Source organism: Entelurus aequoreus, linkage group LG01, assembly GCF_033978785.1.
Source record: "Entelurus aequoreus isolate RoL-2023_Sb linkage group LG01, RoL_Eaeq_v1.1, whole genome shotgun sequence".
In the NCBI taxonomy this organism is placed as follows: domain Eukaryota; kingdom Metazoa; phylum Chordata; class Actinopteri; order Syngnathiformes; family Syngnathidae; genus Entelurus; species Entelurus aequoreus.
In genome coordinates this window covers 42,159,414-42,184,667 of record NC_084731.1, presented here as the reverse complement: position 1 = coordinate 42,184,667, position 25,254 = coordinate 42,159,414, and the positions used below count along the sequence as shown (strand labels likewise).

The 25,254-nt window shown below is 40.7% G+C and overlaps 1 protein-coding gene across 4 annotated transcripts in view; it reads right to left on the bottom strand.

Moving 5' to 3' along the window:
* LOC133652298 (glutamate receptor-interacting protein 2-like) overlaps positions 1–25,254 on the bottom strand; it is a 400,480-nt gene that overhangs the window by 15,516 nt on the left and 359,710 nt on the right. For all 4 annotated transcript variants that reach the window (XM_062050915.1, XM_062050888.1, XM_062050898.1 and 1 more), the window contains exons 8-14: positions 18,856–19,003; positions 18,625–18,794; positions 9,959–10,117; positions 9,649–9,795; positions 6,706–6,892; positions 2,432–2,577; positions 86–166 (exon numbers count right to left, since the gene is read on the bottom strand). In XM_062050915.1, the coding sequence (XP_061906899.1) occupies positions 86–166; positions 2,432–2,577; positions 6,706–6,892; positions 9,649–9,795; positions 9,959–10,117; positions 18,625–18,794; positions 18,856–19,003 (1,038 nt within the window). The remainder of the gene's footprint in view (positions 1–85; positions 167–2,431; positions 2,578–6,705; positions 6,893–9,648; positions 9,796–9,958; positions 10,118–18,624; positions 18,795–18,855; positions 19,004–25,254) is intronic.

Sequence of the window (25,254 nt, the reverse complement as noted above, 5' to 3'; positions counted from 1 at the left end):
AAAACATATGATTTATCTTTACCTGTATAGAGGTGACAAAAACATTTTGCAGTGTTTGTGCGTGCGAGTGAGTGTGTGCACGTACCACTAATGGTGAGGCCCAGCTCCACTCCTCTTTTTTTGGGTAGTTTGACGTGGAAAGTTCCACTACTCGGCACCACAGACTCTGTAATAAGACAAACACACACTTTAACAAAACACATGCAGGAACTCCAGGGTGGACGTAGTTCAGCTCCAGTTCCTTTTATTGATGTAACTTGACAACTTGAACTCGATTCAGAATTTGTGGATGAATATGCGATTCAGGGGCGATACCATTTTTTTGAAAAAACACGATCCGAAACGGTTCAGTGAGTTGAAATCGATCCAGTAACTTTTTAGCCAAAACATCAAACAGTGTGACTGTGAAATAAATACTGATATTGTACTGCAGGTGAAGTCTACTATATTCCTGTTTTTTCTTGTAAGGTACTGTAGTGCACCGTCCTCCTTAGTGGAGGAGGATTGGGGGATGTACACAATACTCAAAATAATATGTTGCAGTTTTCTGGGCAGATAAAAAGACCTTAACTTCAAAGTCAGATATTCCACATTTTCATTGCAGGAGTTTGAAATTATCTTATGGTCGGTTGTAGGTACACCGTGTTTGTTAGTCGAAGTTTGTCCATCTTATTTTCCAGAGACTGAAGTCGTACAACCAGAAGAGTTAGCCTTCCTTTGATAACCATGCACCGGAGTCTATGGTCGAGTTGGTCACCCCCGCCTCATCTGCCACGCTTTAGTTTTGGCTTGTTGTCATCTGTTGGCTCGGTCTGCGGTGGTCTGAGCGAATGTTTAGCATAGCATGCTAGCCCAGAGAAAGACTCCAGCGTAGCCGGGTCGAAAAGTCAGAAATTGCTGCGCTCTTTCAGCTTTATTAAGTTCGCCCAATCATAAAAAAACGTTTTCAGAATATGTTCTTCGAGCTCTGCACAAGAAGGTGAGGAAAATAAGTAAAAGTTTTCACATAATGATTATAGTCTTTCAATATCTAAACAAGTGCTAAAACAACTTTATATTGATTATGCTGTTTTTAAAGGCAATGTTTTCCTTTGTAGTATCAATAAAATTACTTTTTAAATCGATGTTAGATCAATATACCGTATTTTCCGGAATATAAGGCACGCTTAAAATCATTTTGTTTTCTCAAAACTCGACAGTGCACCTAATGAACGGAATAATTCTGGTTTTGCTTACCGACCTCGAAGCTATTCTATTTGGTACATGGTGAAAATAATAAGTGTGACCAGTAGATGGCAGTCAAACACAAGAGATATGTGTAGACTGCAATATGACTGAAGTAAACAACGCCAACATTTTATATGTTCTATTGAAAATATAGAACATTACACACAGTGCTCAAAAATATATCAAAATGTTTTAGTATGACTTTGGTAAGCTATGAAGCGGCACCGCTTGATGGATTGTACTGTGCTTCAACATACGAGTATTATTATGGTGTGTGTAGACGGTAAGACATATTAGCTGGCGTTTTGTTTCGCAATATTATGTAAAAGCAACTTTTCTTACCTTCTGGTACCTGCTGATCTGTATTTGGGATCTGCATAAGTCCTGAAAAATTGCGCCTGTCCGCCTTTGTAGTCCGTGCAACACTGCAGTCGATAAGCTTCTTCTTTTTCTCTATCTTCTTGTTATGGGACATTCATCCTCCGCTGTTGCCATTTCTAATATAAAGTAGTGTAATGTTCTTACTTATATCTGTCCGTAAACTCGCCATGAAAGCGCTAAAACATACCGGTGTAGTGAGTTTACATTATTCACTCAAGGAACTTTAGTTAATAGAGAGTTCCGGTTGGACGGTTTTTCACGGGACGCATTTCCGGCGGATGAGGAGATGCTGCTCCGTTATTGATTTTCTTTTGACACTACTTCCACACCCGTCCTTGCACGCTACACCGCTACAACAAAGATGACAGGGAGAAGACGCTGCCAAAGGTGAGCCACGTAAATAAGACCGCCCACAAAACAGTGCATCCGGAAGCGGCTGTCAGAAAGCGGCCTGAAGATGATCTGTAAAACATAATCTATGCAACATTTTGACCAAATAACCACCATTATATATTATGTAGACCACAAGGAAATGTTTTTAATTTAGAAAAAAAAAATAATAATATGACTCCTTTAATGCGTCCTATAATCCGGTGCGCCTTATATATGAAAAACAATCAAAAATAGACCATTCATAGGCAGTGCGCCTTATAATCCGGTGCGCCCTATGATCCGGAGAATACGGTATGTCTTCCGGAAGCCCAACTTGCCAAGCAGAGATCGATTTTCTTTTATCTTAGGAGTGCAAATATCGATCAATCGTTACTCCCATACGCAGGACCTGAATGTTAGTATTGACTGACTTATAAAAAGTGTGACACACCTGCCACATCAAACTCGATTTCCAGAGCCACTTTGTTGGTAAGTGCCGCGTCCCGTAGAAGCTGATTGGCCTCCTCCAGGGTGCCATCCTCGGTGGGGATGCCGTTGATGGACTGGAGGCGGTCCCCGACTTGCAGAAGGCCACATCTACAGGGGCAACATTTACCGTGGAGATGTCACATAGAAACCCCAAATGTCGGCCTTGTCGATTACTACATCTAGTAAGTAAGTAAGTAAAAAACAAGTAGAACTGTAATTAGACTGAGAAAGAAAACAGGCCTGTGCCGGCTTGTTGTCACAGGCAAACTCTGCTCAACACTCATTCGATGATAATGTGTGGATGTGGGTTTGAGTCTGGGCAGGACAGCGGGTAACACACACATTTACACACACATTTTTGATTGGTCTGAAATGGCAGGCAAAGCTGTTGCACTTCAGACCTATAGGTGGCAGTAATGCACTTTAAAAAGTATTGCCACACATCACACACAGCAGGCATTTTTCTCTCGCTACGGCGCCAACTGCTGGATTTGGTGGGTCACTGCCCTACTTGGCCACAATGCCATCCGTCCATCCATTTTCTACTGTTTGTCCCTTTTGGGGTCGCGGGCGGGTGCTGGAGCCTAGCCCAGCTGAACTACACCCTGGACAAGTCTGGCCAAAATGTAAGTTGACAAATAAAAATACAAATATTTGATCTGCACCATCTTTCTGCGAGGTTTCCTGGAAAAGTTATACATCTTTTTTTAGTGTACTAATGCAAATAAAATGCAAACAAAACATAGCCTCTCACCAAAGTAATCAACTGCAGCGTTAACATTTTCAAAATGAAAATCAGTCAGAGCAACACAGGGTTTTTAACAATCATGCTGTGTGTTTAAATGCTTGGAAGGTTTAAGTGCATTTGTTTTGAATCACCCTGTTGCGCGCAGAGGAAGATGTTTGTGTGTTTATCGATTCCAGCAGCTAATTAGCACGGTTAGATGAAGAGTGGCCTCAGGAGGCAACAAGTCAACCAAATGTGTGCGGGCTAGATCAATCAGCACACACACACACACACACACACACACACACACACACACACACACACACACACACACACACACACACACACACACACACACACACACACACACACACACACGCACACGCACACGCACACACACGCACACGCACACACACACACACACACACACACACACACACTTGTATTTGTTACCTTCTTGAGACCTGAGAAAAATGCCTACCTCTTTAGGACCACCCTTTCTGGATATATAAAGATTTGTATAATAATATATACATACTATGCATATATAAAAAAGCTTGTTGTGAAAAATTAGTTGGAATTTCACAAGAAAAAGGTCACAATTTCACAAGAAAAATAGTATTATAATAAAAGTCGTAATTTTACTCAACGGAAGTAAACATTTTACAAGAAAAACTGAACATTTGTGCAATTATATGATACAAGTTGGAATTTTACTCAACAGTCACAATTTTACAAGAAAAGCTTAAAATGTGGTTAATTTTATGAAAAGAGTCGTAATTTTACTCAACAAAAGTCACAATTTTATAAGAAAACTAACATTTTCGCAATATTACAATAATAATCGAAACTTGGCAAAATTATGACAAAAGTCATAATTTTACTCAAACAATGTCACTGTTTTACACAAACAAGAAAAAAACAACAACAATATAAAGTCATAATTTTATATGACAAATGTCACCATTTTGCATTAAAAAGTAATAATTTTACATAAAAAAGTAATAATTTTACGAGAAAATATTGCAATATTACGAAACAAGAAAGAATATGATAAATTGTTCCCAATTTTATGAGAAAAAAGTCGACACATTGTGAGAAAAAGACTGCTTTTAGTTAATTTTTAAATTTTTTGTTCGTAATTGGTTTTTAATCTTTATTATTTACTAAAAGTTATTACAGTATGTCTCTATATACATATTTATTTATTGTTATTAATTTTGGCTAAAGGGGTCACATTTCAATTTCTTACACACACTTGTTATTTCATATGTTGGCCAGAGGGGGAGCCCTTCAAATTTTTACACACACTTGTTATTTCACATGTTGACCAGAGGGGCAGCACTTTTAAAACTGACCGCAGTCAATTTGAAAAATCCCTCCTTTTTTGGGAACACCCTAATTTTGATAGATTTCACCACCAGGGGTGCAAATGAGACATTCTCTATTAGATGCAACGGTTTTCCGTATTGGGACCATGATGTATGTCCTAACTTGTTCACCGGTCCTCATATGGACGGTACTTTTCCTCGTTGATGTCTCAAGAAGGGTAGAAATACAGGAACACACACACACACACACACACACACACACACACACACACACACATACACACACACACACACACACACACACACACACACACACACACACACACACACGCACACATTTTTGTATTTGTAACCTTCTTGAGACCTCCGGATATATATAATACATACTATGCAAATATATAAAAGCTTGTTGTGAAAAATTTGTTAGAATTTCACAAGAAAAAGGTCCCAATTTTACAAGAAAAACTTAGAATTTTGGCAGTGTTATAATAAAAGTTGTGATTTTACTCAACGGAAGTCAAAATTTTACAAGAAAAACTGAACATTTGTGCAATTATATGATAGAAGTTGGAATATTGCTCAATAACAGTCGCAATTTTACAAGAAAAGCTTACATTTGGGCAATTTTATGAAAAGAGTCATAATTTTACTCGACAAAAGTCACAATTTTATAAGAAAACTTTAACATTTTGGCGATATTATAATAATAATCAGAATTTTACTCAGCAAAATTATGACAAAAGTCATAATTTTCCTCAAAAAATGTCACTGTTTTACACAAACAAGAAAAAAAATTGGCAATATTGTGATAAAAGTCAGAATTATATATGACAAATGTCACCATTGTGCATTAAAATGAAATAATTTTATGAGAACATTTTGCAATATTACAGAAACAGAAAGAATATGATAAATTGTTCCCAAATTTATAAGAAAAAAAGTCGACACATTGTGAGAAAAAGACTGCTTTTAGTTAATTTATTTTATATTTATATGTTTTACATTTTTTGTTTGTAATTTGTTTTTAATCTTCATTATTTACTTTAAGTTATTACAGTATGTCTCTATAAACATATGTATTTTTTAAAATACATTTTGGCCAAAGGGTCGCATTTCAATTTCTTACAAACACTTGTTATTTCATATGTTGACCAGAGGGGGAGCACTTTTAAAACCGTCACTTTGAAAAATCCCTCGTTTATGAGACCACCCTAATTTTGATTGATTTCACCACCAGGGGTGCAAATGAGACATTCTCTATTAGATGCAATGGTTTTCTGTATTGGGACCATGGTTTATGTCCTAACTTGTTCACCGGTCCTCATATGAAAGGTACTTTTCCTTGTCTCAAGAAGGGTAGAAATACAAGAACACACACACACACACACACACACACACACACACACACACACACACACACACACACACACACACACACACACACACACACACACACACACACACACACACACACACACACAAGCACACACACACACACCCACAGGTCCATTAGGTTGACTCTGTGGTTGCACATTGTGCTTACATCAGCAGCGCGTAGCAGCACTGCATCATACAATGTTTGACTAAAAGGCGATTACTGTGCATGTCACGTTCAGGACCACTTGTCAAAGCACTCGACCACCCACTATCTCCCACTGCCAGTCAGGGTATAATGTTTAATTAATGCTTCATTCAGATTTAATTTATGTAGTAAATGGCTGCCCTGAGCCATCACACATGCTTTCATGCGAGCCCTGCTGCAAACACCGTGGGATATTTAGACATTCAGCGTTGTGTATTTACACAAGGAACCTGACCGAGGAGAGCAACTCCTAAAAGGGTTGAGCAATGAGCACAGTAAATATTTTGCAAGGTAGTAAGAAATTGAAGGTGCTGTGAAATAAAACCAAACGGCGTATTTGACTCATGAGGTGTGTGGATGTGTTAGGGCTCACATGTGATTGTGTTGTCTTGTATTCTATGTGAGTAGATGTTTTATAAGTCGTCATTATATTTTTACTACAGATGGAAATTCACCGATAGCTCGATCTGGTGCAGCCATTGGTTACTAACGTATTGTGCACACTGTGCACAAACAAATAAAAAAAGAGAAAATAACAATTAATATTATTTCCAAATGTGTCTTTTTCTATGTATGTCTGTCCAAAAGACGCTCACCTTTCTGCTGAGCTGTCAGGCTCGATGAATTGGATGAGGGGGGGTGCGGAGAGGGTTTCTGTAGCAAATATTCCTCCTTGCAGCTGCACGCCAAAGCCATTGAGTGGATCACCTGTCAGGATGACTTCGCTGGTTTCCACGTGGACAACCTGCCCACCCGGACCCACTGAACTGGACGCCAGCGACACTAAATATGCCCACAAAAGATTCAAGTTCATTAATTTATAAAAAATCCAAATGGCTAAAAAAAATGCAGCATATAACTTAATACTACGATTAGATACCATCAACGTGACTATGACTATTTATGAAATGCTTTGGCATTATATAATAGGATAAAATAACACTGGTCTAAGAACAGACCCTTGTCGACCTCCACAATTCATAGTTTCCATTTATAATTTATTACAAACCCCTAAACCAGTGAAGTTGGCACGTTGTGTAAATCGTAAATAAAAACAGAATACAATGATTTGCTAATACTTTCCCACCTATATTCAATTTAATTGACTGCAAAGACAAGATACTTAACGTTCAAACTGGAAAACGTTGTTATTTTTGGCAAATATTAGCTCATTGGAATTTGATGCCTGCAACATGTTTCAAAAAAGCTGGCACGAGTGGCAAAAAAGACTGAAAAAGTTGAGGAATGCTCATCAAACACTTATTTGGAACATCCCACAGGTGAACAGGCTAATTGGGAACAGGTGGGTGCCATGATTGGGTATAAAAGTAGCTTCCATGAAATGCTCAGTAATTCACAAACAAGGATGGGTCGAGGGTCACCACTTTGTGAACAAACGCGTGAGCAAATTGTCCAACAGTTTAAGAACAACATTGCTCAACGAGCTATTGCAAGGAATTTAGGGATTTCACTATCTAAGGTCTGTAATATAATCAAAAGGTTCAGATAATCTGGAGAAATCACTGCACGTAACATTGAATGCCCGTTACCTTGGATCCCTCAGGCGGTACTGCATCAAAAACCGACATCAGTGTGTAAAGGATATCACCACATGGGCTCAGGAACACTTCAGAAAACCAATTTCAATACGGCCGGGTTAACTTATACAGTGCAATTTTAAATTTCCCGGGAAACTTCCGGTTGAAAACATCTAGGTATGATGACGTTTGCGTCTGACGTCAATGGTTGAAGCGGAAGTATTGGGACACATTGTATCCCAATACAAACAGCTCTGTTTTCATCGCAAAATTCCACAGTATTCTGGACATCTGTGTTGGTGAATCTTTTGCAATTTGTTCAATTAACAATGGAGACTGCAAAGAAGAAAGCTGTAGGTGGGATCAGTGTATTAGCGGCCGGCTGCAGCAACACAACCAGGAGGACTTTGAGTTGGATAGCAGAAACGCTATCCGACGCTAGCCGCCGACCGCATCGATGATCGGGTGAAGTCCTTCGTCGCGCCGTCGATCGCTGGAACGCAGGTAAGCACGGGTGTTGATGAGCAGATGAGGGCTGGCGTAGGTGGAGAGCTAATGTTTTTAGCATAGCTCTGTCGAGGTCCCGTAGCTACGTTATCTTCAATGGCGTCGTTAGCAACAGCATTGCTAGGCTTCGCCAGGCGGTACAGCATTAACCGTGTGGTTACAGGTCCAGAGTTTGTTAGTATTGTTGATCTTCTGTCTATCCTTCCAGTCAGGGGCTTATTTCTTTTGTTTCTATCTGCATTTAAGCACGATGCTATCACGTTAGCTCCGTAGCTAAAGTGCTTCGCCGATGTATTGTCGTGGAGATAAAAGTCACTGTGAATGTCCATTTTGCGTTCTCGACTCTCATTTTCAAGAGGATATAGTATCCGAGGTGGTTTAAAATACAAATCCGTGATCCACAATAGAAAAAGGAGAAAGTGTGGAATCCAATGAGCCCTTGTACCTAAGTTACGGTCAAAGCGAAAAAAGATACGTCCTGCACTGCACTCTAGTCTTTCACTCTCACGTTACTCATCCACAAATCTTTCATCCTCGCTCAAATTAATGGGGTAATCGTCACTTTCTCGGTCCGAATCGCTCTCGCTGTTGGTGTAAACAATGGGGAAATGTGAGGAGCCTTTCAACCTGCAACGTCACGCTTCTTCCGGTACAGGCAAGGCTTTTTTTATCAGCGACCAAAAGTTGCGAACTTTATCGTCGATGTTCTCTACTAAATCCTTTCAGCAAAAATATGGCAATATCGCGAAATGATCAAGTGTGACACATAGAATGGATCTGCTATCCCCATTTGAATAAGAAAATTTCATTTCAGTAGGCCTTTAATGATTATTTTCAAAAAAAGTTTCTCAGTTCGAACATTAAATATCTTGTCTTTGCAGTCTATTCAATTGAATATAAGTTGAAAAGGATTTGCAAATCATTGTATTCTGTTTTTATTTATGAATTACACAACGTGCCAACTTCACTGGTTGTGGGTTTTGTAGATTTGATCTCCTAGGACCTGGCGTCCACATATGTGGACATCATATTTTTGGTTGTGTAGACCTAAATAAAGAATGTTCTTCTACAAGACCCAGGTTTCCACTTACAAGGACATTGTACTGCTAATAAGTGGCGGAGGAAGAGTATCCCACATCACATGTTAGTAACTAGATTATCTAGTTACTAACATGTGATGGAAAAAAAAAATAAGTTGAAAGTTGCCATCTGAAGTTTTGGATGTATTTTCAGTTATCTAGTATAGAAAACAAAATAAGTTGAAAGTTGCCATCTGAAGTTTTGGATGTATTTTCAGTTATCTAGTCTAGATAACTGAAAATACATCCAAAACTTCAGATGGCAACTTTCAACTTATTTTTTTTTTACACTCATTAGGCTCCAAAGAGCCTAAATAGGCAAGATAAATAAAAAATGCATGCCATACAAGAGTTTGGGTCTTAGGGGGCTAAAACAACGCAAGTGTCAGTGCAAAGACGTTTGAGTGACGCTCACAAGAGCTTTTGTGGTCCTTCTTTCTGTGTCTGCGTTTGAGCAGCGAGTTTCTGGGGCTCATGGGGACAGTCTGCCTAGGCAGAGTGTTGGCGCTCTGACTGCTGGGGCCCGATGTGGACCCTGGAGAAAAACTGGCCGACACCAGAGCTGCACACAAGAGAGAAGCGTTCACTTCGGCATGGAACCACCAGAAGGTGGTGCTAAATCTCCAGTTTAGGAGCTTTTGTTAGTATTAAGTTCATTCGCTGACAAAATTTAAAAAATGTCGGCGTGTGTGTGTGTGTGTGTTTGTGTGTGTGTGCAATCTCACACTTGCAGTAGTCGAGGTTGTTGTTGATGGCGTTGTTGTTGGAGGCGGTCCAAGATTTGTGGAGGGTGGAGCTTGTGCTGTAGTGGGAGGAGTTTGTGGAAGGGAGGAAGTTTACACAGGGGTCCCAGGAGTGCGGGTGGTCTGACTTCTGGACCTTCACTGAAACACACACATACAATGACAACAACGTGTGATGATATAGTAGCAAGATCCCAGTATGACGTAGAAAAACACTCGGAAAGTGCCAACCTCCAACAGGCCCTACCGCCCAATAGTAAGAAAAGCCAATAAATCCAGCCCCAAAATGTATCACTTGCTCCTAATTGCATTTTTTAAATTTCCTGAAAGTCTACTCTAAATCCAACCATAACTTTAGACCTATCTATGAAATGAAAAAACTGAGTGAAGCCTCTTGCCAGCCATTTACTGTCTTTGTCTCTGTGGGTGGAGGCGGGACCGCAAGCACACAAACACAAAAGTTCAGTTCAGTTCAGTTCAGTTCAGTTCAGTTCAGTTTCAGGTTATTTCGAACATGCATACAATACAATGTAACTCATCACATATTTCCAGCTGTTTCAGTACAGCACGTCCGAAAAGGAGTAGGAAGAAGCTGAGCCTATATAATCCTACCCCTTTTCATACCATAGCAATTTTATCCCATTTCTTTGTTATCTGTAACATAACAGTGACCAAATAAATAATACACAAATAATAAACCATAGTGAGTAAACAAATATGAAATACATAAATAATCTTCGTCTCAATAAAAAAAAAAAAAAAAAAAACGGGTTCAAGATGTTCATCATAAATCTTGTTCTGTGTACTTTGTGAACACTTGTAGTTTGAACAGTCTCTTAAACTGAATCACATTGGTGCTTTGGTTGATTTCTTTGGTTAATCCATTCCACAATTTAATTCCACTAACAGATATGCTAAAGGTTTTAAGTGTTGTACGAGCATACACATGTTTTAAATGAGATTTTCCTCTAAGGTTATATTTCTCCTCTTTTGTTGAGAAGAAGTGTTGCACATTCTTGGGTAGCAGGTTATAGTTTGCTTTGTACATAATTTTAGCTGTTTGCAAGCTGAATGTCATAACATAAACCTAAGGTATCGAAGTAGAAATGATCCGGATCAGCTCCAAAACGTAATCGATTTTCCCATTTCCGACATTTCCTAAAAGCTTGATGAAACTCCTCGCGTATCTTTTTGCGTCATCCAAAGCAGGCCAAGAGGAACAGAGTGGACCCTCTTGTCAGTCATCTACTGTCTTTGTCTCTGTAGGGCTGCTAGCAAACACACGCACAGAAACGTGAACATAAAGTAACATATTAGAAATAATCCAGATTTTTCCTGAAAGCTTCATGAAAATCCGCTCATTTTGCTAACTAACAACTGACTGATTGACAGACAAAGCAATGACAACAATTATATTAGGAGGTAATAATAGCAATACATACTCTACATCACAAAAACAGATGTAGTACATAGTCCTAGTACTCTCATACACTGCAAAAAGTAATTTGTAAATTTTTACGGTAAAAAACTGGCAGCTCAATCACCAGAATTTTACTGTATTTAAAAAAAACAAAAAAAAACTGTGAATTGAAAAACGGTAGCACCATTATTTCACGGTAACATTTTGCCGACTGACTGTCAATTTTTATTGTTAACTCTATGGGGTTTTTTTTAGTTTTTTTTTTTACAGGGCCTTACCATACATCCATCCATCCATCCATTTTCTACCGCTTATTCCCTTCAGGGTCGCAGGGGTCAGCTACAATCGGGCGGAAGGCGGGGTACACCCTGGACAAGTTGCCACCTCATCGCAGGGCCCTTACCATACAGTAAATGAAAAAAACACTTGCCATTTAGGGATTAGCACAGGAGTGTCAAAGTCAAGGCCCGATATCTATGGTCCCCGGGATGATATTTGATTAGTATTAGAACCGGCCCACAGGCCACAGCCGCCTGCTGCTGTTTTGCACGCACCAATACTCCATCAGTGTTGGCTCTAGGAATTTTCAAAATGGGGTCCCACAGTACATTTTTGCGGTCCCACTTTTTTGTAATGTTTTGAAAATAAATGATAAATGTATGCATTATCCTGTTATATCTCACATTCTATATTGTGTTTTGGAAAAAAGTTTGTCATAAACGTTACTTAATTAATTTAAAAAATAATACAAAAGAAAACAAATTTTTATGCATATGTAAATGTATTTAGTTATAAACATATATTTACTTTCTTCTTTCCTTAATGGATCTAAACTTTAACGCTGCCGGTATTTTTTTTCTATATTTTTATTGTAATATTTTCAGAATGTGTTTGTTTTATTTTTGGCCAAAGTAAGACAAATAAAAACAATCTGAAGTTGTCTTTACTTTTTTTGTTTTAATGCCATGATTTTAATAGTCCGACCCTCGTGTGCACAGATTTTCCTCCATGCGGGCCCTGAGCTAAAATGAGTTTGACACCCCTGCTTTAGAAAGGGATTGGAGTGGTCAGTATTGTCTCCTTTCAAGAGCCTAGGTAATCTTCCATAACAATCATAGCCATAGAACAGGAAATTGAACTTATTGAACAAGATTTCTCCAAAGAAGACACATTCAGATATTGTCACAAAGTATATTAGCCCGTGGAGTGACTAGACTGGGGGGAACTCTGCACCGGAAAGATCCTGACGAGCTTGGCTGCTTGACGCGTAATTCCTCACTCGGCTCTCTTATCTGCAGCCAGGAGTCTATAAGCCGGCCCGTCTTGTCACACTCGTCTAAGCGAGTACTTTTTTTTTTTTTTTGTCTCTACGCAGTAGCTGCCTAATCTCAGCCGGCGGGACGCGGGGAGACGAGAAGGAAGGTTTTGACTGCTAATCCCCGCGAGGGATGCGGATGATGACAAGCAAACAACGGCGGAGGAGGCAAACAGGAAGTGGCGGCGCTCATGCAAAGCGATGCACACGGGAGGGATTCACACATTGACATGGATATACACACAATAATACACTCACACACACACATACACTAACCCTGACTTTGTTAATAAAACAATTAGATGAGGGAAGGGTTGATTAATTTGGTGTCACAACACAAAGGAAGCAGATGACCTTTGCCTGTGTGCAAGTGGAGATAACGTGCATATTTTCAATATGACCGCCAATGTTTGACTTCCTTTCTTAGTGACACTTTCATTTAACACTTGCAAAAGGGCAAGGACAGATATATTGCTTTAAGTTTATTCATGTATTTTATTACAAGTTACCGTATTTTCCGGGCCATAAGGCGCACCGGATTATAAGGCGCACTGCCGATGAATGGTCTATTTTTGATCTTTTTCCATATATAAGGCGCACTGGATTATAGGGCACATTAAAGGACTCATATTATTGTTATTTTTTTTAAATTTAAAACACTTCTTTGTGGTGTACATAACATGTAATGGTGGTTCTTTGGTCAAAATGTTGTATAGATTATGTTTTACATGCAGATCATCTTCAAGCCGCTTTCTGACAGTCACTTCCAGATGCGCCGTTTTGTGGGCTTTCTTTTTACGTGGCTCACCTTCGGCAGCGTCTTCTCCCCGTCATCTTTGTTGTAGCGGTGTAGCGTGCAAGGACGGGAGTAGAAGAAGTGTCAAAAGATGGAGCTAACTGTTTTAATGACATTCAGACTTTACTTAAATCAATAACGGAGCAGCATCTCCTCATCCGGAAAAAACAACACCGGAAATGTGTCCCGTGAAAAAACGTCAGACCGGAACTCTAATAACTAAAGTTCCTTGGGTGAATAATGTAAACTCACTACACCGGTATGTTTTAGCACTTTCATGGTGAGTTTACTGACAGATATAAGTAAGAACTTTACACTACTTTATATTAGAAATGGCAACAGCAGAGGATGAATGTCCCATAACAAGAAGATAGAGAAAAAGAAGCAGCTTATCGTCTACGGCTTCGGCACATACTACAAAAGCGGACCTGCGCAATTTTTCAGGATTTATGCAGATCCCAAATACAGACCAGCAGGTTCCAGAAGGTAAGAAACGTTGATTTTGCATAATATTGCGAAACAAAACGCCAGATAATATGTTTTAACTTATACACGCACCATACAAATACTCGTATGTTGAAGCACATCAGACGGTGCAGTCTACACTTATCTCTTATGTTTGACTGCCATCTACTGGTCCCACTTATCATTACACCATGTACCAAATAAAATTGCTTCCAGGTGGGTAAGCTCAACTTAACTTTTTCCTTACAGTTTTGAGGAAAAAAAAAAGATTTTAAGTGCGCCTTACAGTCCGGAAAATACAGTACCAAGGCATGACATTGTTGGTAAATATCTAGATAAAGTACCACAAACACATGGACAGCATACACTTGTGATGGGTAAATGAATCCTCAGTGAGTATATGGCACACTCACTACCTGTATTGACACTGCACTGATACGGTGTTAGTGTTTCATAATGGTCCTGCAAATAAAATCAATAGTTAACAGATGCAAATATTTTTTCTAATCAATAGCTGTGCAGAAAAGAATATGAAACGTGCAACTCTGGTCAATTAACAAAATTGACCTCATTTGGCGCTATAAGACCAAAATTATCCCACACTTGTGCAGTTCCATTTGGATTGAAGAAAAAGATGAAAACAACCGCACACCACTTTGTCTTTATTTAGTACGAGCTGTCCCTTGTTAGCTGAAAGAAGCACTTCCTGATAAACACATCTTGGGGCTTCACAGTCAAAATGACACAGTAGCTGTATCCATCACAAGTGACACTCACGTCGAGGCATCAAGGGAGAGAGTATCACTTTTTGTGTTTCATAATGCACCAATGCTTCAGTATCATTTGACCCATCACTATTATAAACACTTATTGGCCTGTGTGAGGAATAACACCTTAACATAATAATAAATACTTTGTCTTACAACGGGTAATCTAATTCATTACTTTTACGTACGTCACAATGCTGTTTCTGATACGTTTGATGCGTGGAACGCTACTTTGGGGGCACTTTTATTTCCACAAGACAGCGTCAAAAGAACAGCAGCTGCCCTTTAGAAACAAGCTCTTCAATAGTGCAAGATAGAGCCACCGTCACACTCCTAATTGAATTGATGCCATTTAGGAAGAGGCAGCATCACACAGAAAACCTAACAACGTGTAAGTATGCACATACACAAATACTGCTACTACCATGAGGGAATAATGAACAAAAAAAAGTGATAATCATGTAATGCTACAATACCCCGTTTGTAGACAAGGAGAGACACAGCCACCAAAACACTTTTTAATGGCATAACAACGTGCAGTGAACACAGTTGACCAGTCACTCACTTAGTGCTGAGCTAAACGCCGCCAATGCTAATCTCCCTGGACCCTCAAAGACACACACTCACACACTCTGCTCTCGTGGAACATCTATCAACTGCATATGCAAGATACAGTATGAGAAGGATTAAAAAAAAGATATATTATAAATAATTACTTGCCCTGGTAATTGATGACATTTATTAGAGAATAATTTTGTTCATAATTCAATTACCTTATGGGTTAAATAACACATAGTTATAAATTGATTCTGTTTTAAGTAATGTGTGTGAAAGCGTGCAGAACACTTCCACACGTGTGTAACTTCGACTCGCTATAGCGCTAAGTAGAAATAACCTGGAGTCGTTTCTTTTCGTTTGGAAATAACTCCTTTTACAATTCCAGGGATGTCCATTGTGCGGCCCAGGGGCCATTTTCGTACCGCGGGTTGTTTTTTTATGGACCCGTGGTACATTGTAGTTGTCAAAGAAACAAGCAAAAATTGAAAACAAATGAGCAAAAATGCAATATGTAACAAAAAAAGCTGAAGTTGAATACAACTAATAACACACAAATTAGTCTTTAATTATGCATAATATTTGTTTAGCCTAGTCAAGTTTCAAGTTTCAAGTTTCAAGTTTATTATTCTTCGGTCAATCGTCAACAAAATAAACAAACAGTTGTACATTCTTAAATTGAAAATGAAAATGTTGCAGACCGAAAGGGTTTAGGCTGAAGTTGAACACTTATTGCGCCTAACCCTATAAACAATGTCAAGTACAAAATAAACTTCCGAAAATTATTGAATGTCCACTGTACAACATATTATAAATACACATTATACATAACATAAACACAGTTCAACTATATACACAGTAAAGGCATGTGAAATATCCTTGTAGACATGTTAAACCTTTGTACCAATTTATATACTATATACAAACAATTGTACTTCCATTATTATTTATAACCCACATTTAGTATTTGAATTAAAATTGATCATAGTATTAACTACTGTGTTGATTCTAGAGTGATATATTTTTTCAAGACATTGGTCTTAAAGTGTTTTTTAAATGTGTGAATAGAACTGGAACATTTTAAGGAATAATCCAAGCTGTTCCACAGTTGAACCCCCCTGACAGAAACACATCTACTTTTTAAGCTTGTTCTTATCTTAGCTTTCTGGAAGACAGCTGAACCTCTGAGGTCATAGGGATTCTCTCTGGGTTTAAACCTCTCCTGTAGACACCCAGGCAGCATGTGGTTATGAGCTTTGTACGTCACAATAGCAGTGTTGAGGTCAACAAGATCGTGCAGTTTTAATGTTTTTAATTTAATAAACAGAGCATTGGTATGGTCATGATAATCTGCATAATTTACAATTCTAATCGCTTTCTTTTGAAGTAAGAATATAGATTTAATGTTTGTTTTGTAATTGTTACCCCAGATTTCGACACAATAATTAAGATAAGGGAGTACAAAAGAATTATATAACATGATAAGAGCCTTTTGATTTACGGAGTTTTTTATTTTATGTAACATAGCAATATTTTTGGCCATCTTTGTCTTAAGTATATTTATGTGCAGTTTCCAATTTAATTTATCATCTTTATGGATTCCCAAAAATGTTGTTGAATACACCCTTTCTATCTCCATATCATCAATTCTTATATGACACTGTTTGTTATTTTTCCTATTTCCAAAAAATATATATTTTGTTTTATTTAGGTTGATTGATAGTTTATTGGCATCAAACCATTGCTTTAGTATGTGGAGTTCACTCTCTACAGTCCCTAAGAGATGGCCAAGGTCTTGCCCAGAACAGTACAGACTTGTATCATCAGCAAAGAGAATACAGTTGAGTTTTTTAAAGATTTTACAGATATCATTAATGTACAATAAAAACAATTTTGGTCCCAATACAGAACCTTGGGGTACTCCATGTGTTATAATCTTTTTATCTGAATCTACATTATTCATATGCACGTACTGTTCTCTGCCACCAAGATAACTTTTCAACCAATCATGAGCAAGACCTCTAAAACCATACCTCTGCATTTTGTTTAAAAGCAATGTGTGATCGATGGTGTCAAAGGCCTTGCTCAGGTCAATAAAAACGCCAACAACAATCTCCCTCTTATCAATTGCAGTGGTTACCTCCTCAACTAGTTCCATCACTGCCATGGAAGAGGACCTGTTTGGTCGAAAGCCGTAATGGTGTTCACTTAGCAAGTGATGCTTGTCAATAAAACTGTCTAATCTTGACACAAATCATTTTTCAAGGATTTTTGAAAATTGTGAGAGTATAGAAATAGGCCTATAGTTGGTGAACTGATGCTTATCTCCACTTTTGAAGATGGGAATAACTTTTGCCGTTTTCATTTTCTTTGGGAAAACACCTTTTATAAAAGAAATATTATATACATAAGTGAAGGGAACAGCTATACAATCAACAATTTCCCTGATCAGAGAAAAGTCCAAGTCACAGCAGTCTGTTGACTTCTTGTTTTCTTGAGAATTTACAATTTCTGTGATTTCACTTTCATGGACGGGGGAAATAAAAAACGATTCTAAGTTGCTTTGAATGGTATGTTCATTAAATTTGACACTGTTTTCGGGTTGTACAATTTCATTTGCTAAATTAGGTCCAACATTCACAAAGAAGGTGTTAAAAGCATCCGTTATTTCCTTAGGGTCATTTATAGTTTGATTATTTTCTATGAAATAGCTTGGATGTTCCTTATTTGTCATGTTTTTTTTAATGATACCATTCAAAACTTTCCACGTACCCTGGATGCTATTTTTATGTTGTTCTAATAGGTTACAGTAATATGTTCTTTTGCTGTGCTTTATTATTTGTGTTAACTTATTTTTATACGTTTTATATTTGTGTTCAGTTTCTTTGGTTCTGTGCTTTAAATGTCTTCTGTAAAGATAATTTTTCTTTTTGCAGGACTTCAATAGTCCTGTTTGAATTAATGCTTATTATTTAGCTGTCACACATTGATGTTGCATAAGACAACACTGCACTGATGGTCAACGCTCAAGTTGGTTAAACTTGCACATGTTTAAAATGAATAGTGTTAATGCTTGGGTGTCGTGTATGTGTGTGTGTGTGTGTGTGTATGTGCTCAATGAGCCTGTCAAAACATAAGCGGAGGGTATTAAGTGTGGATCAAGCAGCAGCGTTCCAAATCCACTGGCGCTAATTGTGCTGCACACACAAAGCTGCTGATTGGCTTCATCAAACTCATCTAGCACACAAAAAGAGCTTGAAGATGTATCCCTGACAGCCTTTAAAACACACACACACACAACACATGCACACACACATTTTTATAGGTTACCAGTGTCATGTAGTTTCCCAGTCAGCCGGGTCTGATGGGAGGGCAGTATCTCCAGTTTGACCAGTTCAGTGGTGCTGGCCAGCAGCTGTGTGGCCTCCAAGACGGTGCAGTGCTCTGTGGACGTCCCGTCAATGGACAGCAGGTGGTCTCCGGCATGCAACGCTCCGCACCTGAAAGAACACACACCTCATAACAAACACGTTGTCTCCCTGGGTGTGCGATGGCGCCTACCTGTCCACCACGCTGCCAGGCTTGACCCGCTCGATGACGATGACCTGCTTGATACGATGGCTGGCAGAGGTCAGCGTGATGCCCAGCGTTGCCCCCGGCGACTTGGCGATCTCCACTAGGAGAGGCCCCGAGGCGTTGGTCAGCGTGTCTGATGATTATTGAAGATACAATATCAGAATCAGAAGCAGAATCAGAATAGTTTTATTGCCATTGTTTGAGAACAGGTTCACAAACTAGGAATTTTTCTTGGTGCAATCGTGCAACATAAAACACTTATAACACATATTTGGTAATAAAAAGAGCTGTAACTGAGCTATCAGATAGACTTAAAAGGAATTCAAGGAATTCAAGGAATTCAAGGAGCTACTGTTAGGAGTTATTGTTCATTTGTCTGATGGCCGAGGGGAAAAAACTGTTCGGGTGGCGGGAGGTGTGGGTCTGGATGGAGCGTAGTCTCCTGCCTGAGGGTAGAGGGGAGAATAGTTTGTGTCCAGGGTGAGAAGGGTCAGCTGTGATCCGACCCACACGCCTCCTGGTCCTGGAGGAGAACAAGTCATGGAGGGATGGGAGCTTGCAGCCAATCACCTTCTCAGCAGCACGTACGATGCGCTGCAGTCTATTCTTATCCTGGACTGTGGCGCCGGGGAACCACACTGTGATGGAGGAGGTCAGGATGGACTCTATGATGGCTGAGTAAAACTGCACCAGCATCTCGGTCGGCACCTTAAGTTTCCTCAGCTGCCGCAGGAAGTACATCCTCTGCTGGGCCTTCTTGATGAGGGAGCTGATGGTCTGCTCCCACTTGAGGTCCTGGGTGATGGTGGTGCCCAAGAAACGGAAGGAGTCCACAATGGGGATGGGGGTGGAAGAGTCAATCAGGGTGAGGGGGGATGGTGGGGCTGTGACTTTCCTGAAGTCCATGATCATCTCCACTGTTTTCTGGGCGTTCAGCTCCAGGTTGTTGAGGCTGCACCAGGACGTCAGCCGGTCCACCTCTCTCCTGTAGGCGGACTCATCGCCATTTGAGATGAGCCCGATGAGGGTGGTGTCATCCGCAAACTTGAGCAGTTTTACGGATTGGTGACTGGAGGTGCAGCAGTTTGTATACTTGAATAGAGTGTTCAAAGCGTGTTCATTTCCTGAAGGGAAACACGGTGGCTGAGCGGTCAGCACTGCTGGTTCGATCCCAGCATGGATCGCTCTTATCGTAACACCTGACTCTTGGACATTTCAAAATTGTAAAAATAATTTTTACATGTGCAAAAATACTTTTTATATTGGCTATTGTTTACGTTCACAAGCTAATCCAATGTCGGTCAAATTTGATTGGCAAAAGCCTCTGACTGGCCAAAATGTGCAGGGAATGTTGCAAGGTGGCATAAAATGTGTGTGAATTCCTGGAGGCACTGTGTTATATTGCATGTTTTGGACTAAAACTCATTCATGGGAAATAAATTGTTTAATCGTTTAATAACTATCTAATTTTTCAAGATGGTGCCTCTGTAGTGGCTGCTGGTTGCAGGAGCTCTGTTCTACTGTTTATCTTCTATTGCAGGGGCGTCAAACGTGTTTTCATTGAGGGCCACATTGCAGTAATGGCTGCCTTCAGAGGGCCGCTTTTTTAAAATTAATTTAAATTATGCATGCAGGCAATAACCTGTGATCAATCAAAATTCAAATTGATCTGACTTTTAAAAAATAAATATGATTTCACAGCATTGATATACATGCAGGCAGCACGGTGGCTCAGGGGTTAGTGCATGTGCCTCACAATACGAAGGTCCTGAGTAGTCCTGAGTTCAATCACGGGCTCTGGATCTTTCTGTGTAGAGTTTGCATGTCCTACCGGTGACTGCGTGGGTTCCCTCCGAGTACTCCAGCTTCCTCCCACCTCCAAAGACATGCACCTGGGGATAGGTTGATTGGCAACACTAAATTGGCCCTAGTGTGTGAATGTGAGTGTGAATGTTGTCTGTCTATCTGTGTTGGCCCGGTGATGAGGTGGCGACTTGTCCAGGGTGTACCCCGGCTTCCGCCCGGATGCAGCTGAGTTAGGCTCCAGCACCCCCCGCGACCCCAAAAGGGACAAGCGGTAGAAAATGGATGGATGCATAATATAAATGCCTCATATTATTACACCATTGCCATGCACTTGATTATTAGATTTTTTCATGTAGAAACTAATGTTATCTTTACTAAAAAAAATTTGTAATACACTATATGATAATGTAATATATGCCATGATTAGATAACGTTTAGAAGATACACATTTTTTTCCTGTCAAAATCAAAATAATTATTTGAATTTAGTAAAAAAAATGAACTATTTTATTAACACCCATTTTTCCCAGGCTTTCGCGGGCCACATACAATGATGTGGCGGGCCACATCTGGCCCCCGGACCTTGAGTTTGACACCTGTGTTCTATTGTGTTCATTGATGTTTCCCTCTTGTTTTTATGTGATTTTTTTGGTTTTTATGTGGGATTGCGCAACGAGGGGTGGCACTCTCCTGACTTCTGCGCTGCTTTTTGGTGCTTTTTTTGTGGACTTTTGGATTTGCCTTGGGGGAGCCTTTTGGCCATGGCTCGGTTGTTTGCACCGGAGACGAGCTGCTGGCTCTCTCCCACACTGCAGTCCACGTGGAGAGGCTGGAGTTTCCAGTGGAGATGAGGTAGAAGAGACATGCATTGGGCGTCGGGACAGAGGGCTGAGGTTTGTGCCGTGTCTACTATCGGTTGTCATGGAGGATGTCCTTCCTCTCTACGGCGGGACTGACAAGCCTCACGGAGTCCTGGCTGGATGAGCCTGCATAAGAAACTTTGGTCTACCTGGACGGATTCTCACTAATCCGAGCACACGAGAAATTGGCCATGGGTTGGTGAGCAGCTTAGGACTGAGTCTGCTCCCATAGGTCTGGCCAGCTGCTGTTGGGTCTGTTCCTGTCACATTCTAAAATACTGTATACATACAGTGTTTTTATTCTTCAATCAGTTAATTTAAACATATTTGACGTTAAATATGTAATTGAACGTAATAGCGTATAAAATAACAAAATGAAAAATAACGTCATTGTTACTTTGCTGAGTCACTAATTACTCTTACAATGAGGTAAATGAGTTACTAACTCAATGACTTTTTGGAGGAATTAATTTGTGACTGTAACTAATTACTTTTTTAAAGTAAGATGACCAACACTCATCTGTATGCTATATATGCCAGCACCCCGTCACAGAGGTGGTTCATTGTACGTTACTCCATGTTAGTTGCTCTTTTGCACTCATCGCTTTTTCCTAGCTGTGCTAGCTAGGTTCTCTGTTTTGTTAAGGTGACTGCTACTTCAGCACACCAGTGTACTCCATTTTTGTTTTCTGCCTGGCATACCTTTTAAAGGCCTACTGAAACCCACTACTACCGACCACGCAGTCTGATGGTTTATACATCAATGATGAAATCTTAACATTGCAACACATGACAATACGGCCGGGTTAACTTGTAAAGTGCAATTTTAAATTTCCCGCGAAACTTCCGGTTGAAAACGTCTATGTATGATGACGTTTGCGCGTGACGTCAATGGTTGAAACGGAAGTATTCGGACACATTGTATCCCAATACAAACAGCTCTGTTTTCATCGCAAAATTCCACAGTATTCTGGACATCTGTGTTGGTGAATCTTTTGCAATTTGTTTAATGAACAGTGGAGACTGCAAAGAAGAAAGATGTAGGTGGGATCGGTGTATTAGCGGCCGGCTGCAGCAACACAACCAGGAGGACTTTGAAGATAGCAGACGCGCTATCCGACGCTAGCCGCCGACCGCATCGATGATCGGGTGAAGTCCTTCATCGCGCCGTCGATCGCTGGAACGCAGGTGAGCACGGGTGTTGATGAGCAGATGAGGGCTGGCGTAGGTGGAGAGATAATGTTTTTATCATAGCTCTGACGAGGTCCCGTAGCTAAGTTAGCTTCAATGGCATCGTTAGCAACAGCATTGCTAGGCTTCGACAGGCGGCACAGCATTAACCGTGTAGTTACAGGTCCAGTGTTTGGTTCGGTGTCTCCTGATAGTAGTATTGTTGATCTGCTGTCTATCCTTCCAGTCAGGGGCTTATTTATTTTGTTTCTATCTGCATTTAAGCACAATGCTATCACGTTAGCTCTGTAGCTAAAGTGCTTCACCGATGTATTGTCGTGGAGATAAAAGTCACTGTGAATGTCCATTTCGCGTTCTCGACTCTCATTTTCAAGAGGATATAGTATCCGAGGTGATTTAAAATACAAATCCGTGATCCACAATAGAAAAAGGAGAGAGTCTGGAATCCAATGAGCCAGCTTGTACCTAAGTTACGGTCAAAGCGAAAAAAGATACGTCCTGCACTGCACTCTAGTCTTTCCATCTCACATTCCTCATCCACGAATCTTTCATCCTCGCTCAAATTAATGGGGTAATCGTCGCTTTCTCGGTCCGAATCGCTCTCGCTGCTGGTGTAAACAATGGGGAAATGTAAGGAGCCTTTCAACCTGCGACGTCACACTACTTCCGGTACAGGCGAGGCTTTTTTTATCAGCGACCAAAAGTTGCGAACTTTATCGTCGATGTTCTCTACTAAATCCTTTCAGCAAAAATATGGCAATATCGCGAAATGATCAAGTATGACACATAGAATGGATCTGCTATCCCCGTTTAAATCAAAACATTTCATTTCAGTAGGCCTTTAAGGGACTGTCTATTTTCACATGCCTCTTGCCCTTTCTGCATTTTGGGATCACGTAGCTGCCATATCTATCATGCCAAGACGTAAGAGTGCTCTTTTGTACTTTATGTTCTTCGATGTTTCCCTCTCTGTCACGGCCCAGACGCACACTAGTGCGCAATCATCTGGGAGCCGCGCTGAGTGCACCTCCAAGCACGCGCTAGCGTGCTAGCGCGCTAGCACGCTAGCGCGCTAGCACGCTAGCGCGCTAGCGCGCGCGTCACTCAAGCTGCTGCAGGCAGCTGCGTTCCATCTTCAATCAACACACCCGGCACTTATGAGAGGGACGGCTACTTAAACAACCGCCACCAGAGATCCTTTGCCAGAACGTAGCAATCTGTACATCGTACCGTAAGCTCGTCTCCAGCTTCCTAGTTGCCTTTTTGATCCTGATCTCTGTGTTTTGTTCCCTGCGCTAATTGTCGTGTCCTCCCTCACCCCGCAGCTCCCTGTGTGGCACCCCGCTACGTGGGACCTTTCCCCATCAACGCCATTGTCAACCCCGCTGCCGTTCGTCTCTCTCTCCCATCTTCCATGAAGATCCACCCAAGTTTTCATGTGTCCCAAATCAAGCCTGTGTCTATCAGCCCTCTCTCACCCCCCACCCCTGCCCCCCCTCCTCCCAGGGTCCTCAATAGCGGTGATCAGGTTTGGACAGTTAAGGAGATCCTCAGGGTTCGTCGGCAGGATAGAGGGTTGGTCTACCTGGTCGACTGGGAAGGCTATGGACCGGAGGACCGATCCTGGGTGCCGGCCTCCTACCTCGCGGACCCCTCTCTTCTAGAAGATTTTTACCATGCCAACCCGGATGCACCCCGTAGCTCGTCTGGAGTCTCGCATAAGGTGGGGGGTACTGTCACGGCCCAGACGCACACTAGTGCGCAATCATCTGGGAGCCGCGCTGAGCGCACCTCCAAGCGCGCTAGCGTGCTAGCGCGCTAGCGCGCGTCACTCAAGCTGCTACAGGCAGCTGCGTTCCATCTTCAATCAACACACCCGGCACTGATGAGAGGGACGGCTACTTAAACAACCGCCACCAGAGATCCTTTGCCAGAACGTAGCAATCTGTACATCGTACCGTAAGCTCGTCTCCAGCTTCCTAGTTGCCTTTTTGATCCTGATCTCTGTGTTTTGTTCCCTGCGCTAATTGTCGTGTCCTCCCTCACCCCGCAGCTCCCTGTATGCGTCCCCGAGTCACGCTGTGTGTCGTGCGCTCCTGGATCTTCCCTGTCTTCCTTGTGCTTCCTGGTTCTCGACTCCTCGCTTGCCCCCGGACTACGACGACTCTCTCCTGCCTCCCGACCACGCTTCCGCCCCTGGACAAACCCTGCCTGCCTTGCCCTTGTCTGACAGCACCGCTCCTCTCAACACGCACCTCCAACACTTACGGTAAAACCCTCCAGTTAACTTCTACACATAGTCTGACACTCATTTCCTGTTTGGTTACATACACATCTGATATATACATATATTGATATATAAAATATAATATATAATATGTAATATAATATCATAATATATTATACAATATAATATATTATGTAAATTATATATATATATAATAATATATATATATTTATATAGAAATATAGAATTTTCCTTTTGAATAAATACGCCCCAGGCTAAACGCTCTCCAACCCTCAGTGCC